This window comes from Eucalyptus grandis, chromosome 1 (assembly GCF_016545825.1).
Source record: "Eucalyptus grandis isolate ANBG69807.140 chromosome 1, ASM1654582v1, whole genome shotgun sequence".
NCBI lineage: Eukaryota > Viridiplantae > Streptophyta > Magnoliopsida > Myrtales > Myrtaceae > Eucalyptus > Eucalyptus grandis.
In genome coordinates this window covers 38140826-38149282 of record NC_052612.1, presented here as the reverse complement: position 1 = coordinate 38149282, position 8457 = coordinate 38140826, and the positions used below count along the sequence as shown (strand labels likewise).

At 40.6% G+C, this 8457-nt stretch overlaps 1 protein-coding gene across 2 annotated transcripts; it reads left to right on the top strand.

Moving 5' to 3' along the window:
* Nucleotides 1–213: 213 nt before the first annotated feature.
* On the top strand, nt 214–6885 carry LOC104435884 (26S proteasome regulatory subunit RPN13). 2 transcript variants are annotated; one of them, XM_010048580.3, is made up of 13 exons: nt 214–351; nt 473–560; nt 680–739; nt 2539–2577; nt 2898–2972; nt 3064–3130; nt 4357–4441; nt 4566–4675; nt 4771–4794; nt 5359–5453; nt 5532–5609; nt 5697–5751; nt 6509–6885. In XM_010048580.3, the coding sequence occupies exons 2-13, from the start codon at nt 474–476 to the stop codon at nt 6649–6651; spliced, it is 918 nt and encodes a 305-aa protein (XP_010046882.2). In that variant the 5' UTR covers nt 214–351; nt 473; the 3' UTR covers nt 6652–6885. The 2 variants fall into 2 exon arrangements, with proteins under 2 accessions (XP_010046882.2, XP_010046881.2); XM_010048579.3 differs by having other exon boundaries at nt 229–560.
* The last annotated feature ends 1572 nt before the right edge of the window (nt 6886–8457 follow it).

The following is an 8457-nucleotide window of genomic DNA, read 5'->3' as shown; positions in this document are numbered from 1 at the left end:
CATATAATTCCTTTGACAAGAAATTGATAATATAGACGCTGATTGTCTTACTTGATACGGCCAGCATTAATGTGGATAAATTTTATAATTTTTTTTTTTTTGGGATGGTATCTGGAGATGTTACCAAAGAAATTCAAAGCGAAAAAACAAAAGGCCCAAATAAAGAATGATGAAAATGAAGTCGCCATCGCCGCCCTCCTATGGTCCTATATAAGACGCAAACGGCAGAGGTCGCGGGCCCCTTTTTCCATCGCGCTCGACTCGACCGTCCGGAGAACGAGAGAGAGAATCCCGCTCTGGAATCTCGCCGGAGCCCTAATCGGCGTTCCGTCCCCTCTCCCGTCGATCGAAGTCCGTTCTTTCTCCGCTCTTTCGTTTGGCCTTTCGTCGGCAGGCGATTCGGCGGCGTCTCCCTGTGCGAGCGGAGCTCGGTTTCTCTGACCGAAAAACTCCTTGCTTTTACGAGAGGCAGGATGCTGGAGTTTCGCGCCGGGAAGATGCGTCTCGAGGGGACGAGGGTCGTCCCCGATGCTCGGAAAGGCCTCGTTCGCATCGCCAGGGTACGTTGCGTGCCCGTTTCCTTCGCCCGGATCGTTTGCTTGCGGTTTGTTCGAGCGGGCGGCTTTTCTTCTTATGATTTTGTTTATTTCATTTTTGATTGGGGTTGTGTATCTATCAGGGCGAGGAGGGACTGATGCACTTTCAGTGGCTCGATCGCACTCTGAACGTCCTCGAAGACGTATCCTTGTCCTGTTCTTTTTTCTTTTTTTTTTTAATATGATTCGCATGAGGTGCTGAACTATACCTAAATTGGTGTTCCCATGCACCATGGGTCGTTAGGAACCTGGGCATGCTCCTGCTTCTGATCCTTATTTTCCTCTCGACTGATGCTTGCATTCGAATCTTCTGGAAAGCCCATATGCCCTCCCCCCACTCATTTTCATGCAGCTATATCATTTAGCTCCATTTGTCATGGAAATTCTAATCTCAATGTGCTCGTCCGGTTCTCCGTTTATGGCTTTCAACGATTTTCAGGCGGCACCTACCTAGTTGTTGATTCATACTTACGTGCACGCTGTACACGTGATTGCACACATGCTGCACCCTGGGCGATGTTGGAGTTGGAGTTGGACACTTATGATCTTTCCACATCCTAGAATATATATTAATATGGATGAATTCATTGCCCGCTGGCCTCGAACACTGATATCATCCAAGAAACTAATCTGCGGAGGTGTTTTTACTCACTTCTTAATCTTTTGGACGAACATGTTGGTGGTCTGTTGTTTGCTCCACGGTATTCATTTTAGTGCCGAGGGTATTTTCTCTCCTGATCTGGGATTGGGTAGAGGAAGAAGAAAGTGAGGAGAGACTTTTAAATGTTGATGGCTACTGACTGCAGTAAGGAGTGTGGAATAGCATTACTTTGGCCATTTATTCATGAAAAATACTCATCTTGAAGAAACGTTTTATGCAGATTTATGTTCATTCTTCTCGGGCAAGTGTATCATTCTTTCGTTATATCCAGATCCCAGATCTTGTTGGAAGCGCCAACATCATGCTGTTGCCGGAGTGAATGCTCTATCCGCATCGCTGTTGGAAAGATTGCTCAGATTAGAAAGAATTTCTGGTTATCAGTAGTGAATTTGACGTGCTTATTATGCAAAAGTGTGCTGAGGATTTTGTCTGGGCTGATAGATTTTTCCGTTGCTGGATTTAAGTAGTCGAGTTGAGTACTGTAACATCAAATGATGAAGTTAAGTAGTCATGTTATGTACTGTTCCATTGTAACAGTTTGCCTAAGCAATGTTTCTCTACCAACTAAGGAAGGACTGAGGAAGTGAAAATTTGAAGTTAATAAATACTATAACTACAGTTGGCACTTTTTTTTATTGCTAATGGTGATGTTCAGTAGCGTCTTGTCATTAAGTTTAGCGATATTTTGAGTCAAGTAAAAGGGACATAAATGGAAAGATGAGCCGAAGACTTAAATCGTTTGTGGTATAGTGAGACAGTCCTGGCTATGGAAAAGTCATCTCATTTATGACATTATTGAGTGAGGTGGATTTTCCTAATGCTGTTTCCACGGTATCGGCAAATTTCAGAGGCTATTGGCAGTTCTCTGATGGATTCAGTAAAACCAGCAGAACGGGCATAATGCACTTGACAGTTGAGTAGGTTAACAAATAGTCAGCTCTTAGTGCGTCTTGGGTGAAATAACTGTGAATGTTAATTGCTTTCGGTGTGCACGTGCTGTCGGTTATGAGGATATTGTCTATAGAAATTTATCTGGAAAGAGAGTTTTAAAGGTTACACCCTTATCCTGTGCGACCTTTTCACCTATAACACCCAAACCAGGAAATTCTGTCATTAAGTGATAATTAGTTCATTGTTTCAGGTGTCCTGATTCCTTTTCATTCATTTATTTCCTTTGTTTGTCTTCGTCACTTTAGTCTTCAGCATTGTCATTACATGGTTGCTATTCGTCCATGGTCTGTCTATTCTTTTCTTGAAGTCCCTTCACAAAGTATATCTCAGGATCAGATTATCTTTCCAGAGGAAGCAGTGTTTGAGAAGGTATTCTAGTTCTCTTAACCTTTTTCAAGCATTTCGTCCTCCCTGTCCTACTCTGCCCCCTCCCCCTCGCCCCCTCCTTTCTTTCCCCCTCGTTTTTAAAAGCTGTAATTTGGTTGAATGCTGCACCTTCGCGCAATGGTAAAGGTCGCTCCCACTATTAAAAGAGGCAGCCTTGTCTGGGTGCAGTTGGCCCTCTCCAGACATTGCTATGCAGGATTCTTGTGTGTGGAGGCATACTTTTCTCATTACATTTGTAAAATAGAATGTTTGATGGCTTTGTTATGCAGTAATCTTATTATCTTTCTGGCATGACATCTTAGGTGAATCAAGCTTCAGGGAGGGTTTACATCTTGAAGTTCAATAGTGATGACAGGAAGTTCTTCTTTTGGATGCAGGTTCCTTAATGTCATTTCTTTCCTTTTACAATAATCCGATCATGAACATTCACAAGGTCTTTAGATTATTACGGGTTATTTTTGCTTTCAGGAGCCTAATGCTGAAGGTGATGCACAATTGTGTAACTCTGTCAACTTCTACATCAACCAACCAATTGGTATGTGCTATGCTAATCCAGATTTTGTATCTTGAAAATTTGTGAGTTGGTCCAATGTCAGACATTGTGTAATCAGGCGCTTTTGCAGTTGGAGATACAAAGAAATAGAACAAGGACTTGGCCTAATGGTGGTAAAGAAGGATAGAAAGTATTAGGAGGGATTATGAAGTTTATGAGTGATCTGTAAAGCAATTTGATATAAGCTTAAATGTTCGTCTTTGCTAAAAGACTGTCATTACTTATATCTTTTAATTAATGTGCCTTGCTTCACTCAGGCGAGTACTTTTTTTTGCTCTTCCGGCCTGAGGTGTTTTGTGGCATAGCGCCTGAAGTGCGCCTTTTGCCTTTGACTACACTTGGGATTGGTCTCTATCTGGATATCTAGTTGTTCATTTCCCTTGAAATAGAGATTTTTCTGCATTTCAAAATGAAATAAATGGGTTGGTTGAGTTGGCAATTCTTACTAATGTAAGGTTGTGGTTAACTGTGGGCTTCACGGCCCTTGGTTAGTTACTCTTTATAGGTCGATTTGTCTTATGATTCACAATATGTATCTACATGTAGTGATTAATGTCATAGTTTTAGTGACCACTATAAATAACAGAGTTCTTCTGTGATCCATTGATGGGATTACAGCCACTGCTGTAACCATGGCAAGAGAAGTTCTTCGCATTTTATCTCATTCCTGCATGCTCTATCCTTCGTTTTAATTCAAACCAACATCCCCTTCTCCTCCTTCCCCTCTTCTATCCATCTTTAAGTGTTTTTACGTTCTAAATGTGTGTAGCCAGCTTTAAAATGGAATGAATATGTTCTCAACCCTTGATATACTTTTTATAGGCATCATTTTATAACTGCTGGACTAGGCGCATTGCCAAAGTCTTGTGTTTGCATTTTAGATGATGAAATTATGCCATGTAGTCGTGCTGTTGGTTTCGCCTATGTGTGGCATTGCTCTCCACCTAACTCCCTATCTTAGACATGTTCAGGGAATTATGTTCTCAGGCAGAGTGTATATATGGTATTTATATCCTGTGGTTCAAGTAAATTTCAGCATGGGATCCCTAACTGCTTGGATTTGTTTGCTTTTTATGCAAGTACTATGTGTTTCCCAAATCCTTAGTCCATTTGATTAATTTTTCTCAGAGAAATCAATTTGTCCAATTCGTATTGAATGCTCGGTGATTTTTAAGAAAGTAAATTAACTGCCTTTTGTTGTATAATAGAGCTCCCTGATGATGATGATGGGCCTGAGGAAACCGTTCCTCTTCAAGACTCAGAGGATATGGTTGAAGATGACATCTCATCAAGGTAACCTGTCCATCCTTTGTATCTTCCTGCTATACTAAAAGAAGTTCGGTAAGGCTGATCAAGCTACTCTTGTTGGATTTTGGTTTGTGATTGGTTTTATGTGGCTTATATTTATCGTTTACAGAGCTGGACCTGGTTCGACTGCTGAAGTAACTGATAATAGTATTCCTCCCTCTGTTGGAGCAGTATCATGGGCAGAATTGAAAAGGATTCTCAGTAGCATTGAACCTGGAGGTGTAGCATCTGTCCTTAAACAAGTTTTCCTGGTGTTTTTGTTCTCCATATTCTTTTTGTTGCTATGAGCTCTTATATCCATTCATGATCTGCAGATAATGCTGGAGATCCAGATGGAGGTGACTTTTTTTTCCTTTTTATGACTTGTCAGTGAAAGTTCTTCGTTGTGCCAACAGCTCTAATGTTCCTTACAAGTAGAAAGTCGGATATAGTGTTTGATATGTTAGTTTTTGTTTTCGGCCATTGCATCCAGCATTTCTGAAATTTACACTAAGATTTAATGTTTTTAAATTGTGTTAACTGTGTTTTTTTTTTTTTTTTTTTTAGTGGAAAGAGAGTGAACGATAAGCTAATATTTGACAAAGTTAATCCTATATTGATTTTAAGTTAAGCCCCTGCTTTTTGATATTGTATCAGAAAGTTAAGGTGCAGGAAAGCAGTCTGGCGACTTAACTTATGGTTCTTAACCACTTAGTCTTGTAACTAGTGGATCAGTTGATGAGTTCTGCCCTTTCACAGCTTTATGTTATTTCCTCTGCCAGACTTGTCTATATCTGCATCTATTCCTGAATTTTTGAGTGTGTTCATATGTGCAACAGCATAGAAAGGCCTGGCACAAATCTTTATCTTGTTTTGTCTTGATCAATTAAAACCTTTGATATCGCTTTGCTTCAACACGATAGGGTTCGGGCTTGGGGACATTTTGAAGCCAGATTTGATCATGCCATTAATATGCACATTGCCATTTGAACAGCGCTTAGCTTCATACTTACCTGAGGTACTTGTGATCCTTACTTTTTGTGTCCTTGCTCTTGTATTCTGTTTAGACACCTCTTGAACTGTCATGAGTTTGCAGGGGCAGTGGTCTCCTGAGGAAATTATGGAGCTGTTTCAGAGTCCTCCTTTTCGCCAACAAGTGGATTCCTTTTCTTATGTGAGAATTTGGATTATTTTTTCCTCAGTTCTGATGCTTTCCCAGAGATTATCCAAATGTAGTTGATTCTCGGGTTCTTGTTTTCAGGTGCTTCGTACGGGACAGATAGATCTGTCTCAGTTTGAGATTGACTCAACCAAATGTAAGTACTCCTGCAGGGAACATTTTGTCTAACTGCAATTTTTCTTTTTTCTTTTTTCTTTTTTGGGGGGGGGTTGGTTTTCTAACTCCGTGTTGAAGTTAACACGAAGTGCTGGTTTTTTCATTTCATGTTTTTTAGACGCAGCTCATCTAGAATTTGTTTGGGTTCTTTGACTTTGAGGGATATCTGATGGAAGGATAGGCAAAATGTTTTGGCCATGTTAAGAAAAAGTGAATTTCCTTCTTCTGGATGCTAATATTTGCTTGAAACTACATTACGAAACTGTTAAAGAGTGCCTTGATAAGGCAATTTGTTAAGCCTTTTTGAATGTGCTTTGACTTTATTAAAATCTGTAATTCTTCCATTCTCTTAGTGTTTCAAAAAATGTCATTTCCACTCTTAAGTGACTAGTGCCCTTTGGGCACTACTTGTTAACATGACTCATTACAGTATAAGAGATGGTCATATCAAGTTTTCAAAGCCATATCCTCTTCTACTTTTATGTGCATGATTAGATACTGGGTTGTTCTGATCCTCTAGGTCTGATCTATATGCATTGGAGCAGTCTCGTTCTTTCTATTTATTTATTTGTTGATCGGACTTTTGAAGGAGTGTTGAACCAAAAAGTTTTGCCTATGTGAAGGACATGTGATTTTGTTACTAATGGATTTGCATGAAATTTAGTCGTGACTTGATTTGATATCTGCTCCCCTTTCAGTTGCACAGGAACTAGATAATGTGTTCTCTCTTCTTGCAGACAAGTTTACTGTTCTTTCTTTTCTCGAGGCTCTCGAAGATTCCGTGTCTAAATCAAGTGACTCAGATGATTCAAGGCGTGACGACAAGAACTTAAAATCTCAATCTTGTAATCATAACGATCCCATGGATGAAGCACAATAGGGCTGTACCTTCTTCATGCATTCCTTCTTGATTTACTCGATTGCTCCATTTTATTGGGTTGATGGAACTCCCGTGTTTAGCTAGAATGAAATAGCCCGATCATTGCAAGGAGAATTTCATGCTTTGACCGGTGTAGAAAAGATAGCATTGAAGTTACTTTGTTGGTTTGAGGTACCTCAATACTATTTCAATAGAAGAAATTTTGAGGGATGCCTGTCCTATGTTATACTCCAATCAGTGGGATTTGGACTTCCAACAAAAAAAGAAAGTGCTGTCTTTTTTTCTTTTACGGTCTTTGATTTTCTTGTGATGCGTATTGGAAGTACAAACCGTACGAATATATGAGATTGGCCATAGTTTTGGAACTCTAATATGATTACCCTCTAAATCTCGGGGCATATTGTATTGTGAAATCGGGGTGCTCAGTTTCAAGGTAGGTCGATCGCCAATAGAAACTTGGAATATACTTGAAAATGGTTAGTTCTGAATCAGGAATTAAATTGGGACCTTTGGAACTGGTTCGGAACTAAATCGGCTGTATCCAAACAGATTCGGGATTTGGGTAGTAAGTGTTTCCCGCATTTTTAAAGATATAATAAGTTTTATTTTGGCATAGATGGAGCATTAGGTTCCCTTAGCAAAATGGTTGAAGAAGCAGTTCAAGGCTCTTTGAGCCATCCGGGGTTGAATCTCTTTTGCTGTAAGTCTAGATTTTTATTTAATAATAGGGTTAGTATTACCGAACTTGTAGCCACGTTATGCACTTGCTTCTAATTAACTTGTCTCACGAATTATCGTGACCCGGAAATTTTGTCCCAAAACTGCCTTCATTAGTGATCTTTGCAATCTTTTTTGACAATGCATACGCGTCAACATCTGTTACATGCAATCTTTCGTTACAATGCATACATGTCAACACATGTTATGAGCTCAAGATCATCGCCGATTTAGAGGGTTAGCCTAGGCTTTGGTCGGTTTGTTAGGTATTTTACCCTTGAGCCTACTTGGTTCATTTGAGAATTGGCCTTGATTTGATCGATACGGGCTGGTTCTCAAATTGAATTGGGACTAGTGTTCACTCCTATTGTGAAATCTACAAGCCGCAAATGTCATTGTGTTCCCAATTAAGATTCTACATAGTTATTTTATATGATTTGATATATGCATTGCTAATTGATTCATACATTTACTAACAAGTAAAAGATGGTAGTATCTCGTGTTATTCAATGAGTCTAGGGGTACGTTTGGTTAGACTTTTGGGGAAAGTCTTTAGGAAAATGCAAATGACTTTAACTGAAAGGGGTTTTTCAAAATGCAAATGGCATTAGGAAAATTATAATATAAAAGTCCATTTTCGAAGTTTCTTTGGATAAAATGGTGTTTGGAAGACTTATTATTTACAAATCACATTTATTAATAAAAAATGAAAAAAATATTTAGCTGGTAAGGGCAGCAGCTATCGATGATATGGGATCACCGACGCGCGGCGTCAAGCAGCCCACGGAAACCACTAGCGAGGGCGCCGAGGTCGCGCGACCACCGGCGGGGTCGCGCGACCCCAGAGACTCGCCGAGGTCAGGGGACCTCGATGAGGGCCACGCCTAGGTCGCGAGACCTCACCGGCAATCACGCGACCCCGATCGGCCATCGCCGAGGCTACGCAACCCTCCCCTGAGGTCAAGGGACCTCGGCGAGGGTAGTGCGACCTCGACAAGGGTTGCACCTAGGTTGCACGACCCCGATCAGCCGTCATTGAGGCTATGCAACCCTTGCCTGAGGTCGCGCGACCTCGGTGAGGGCCGTGCT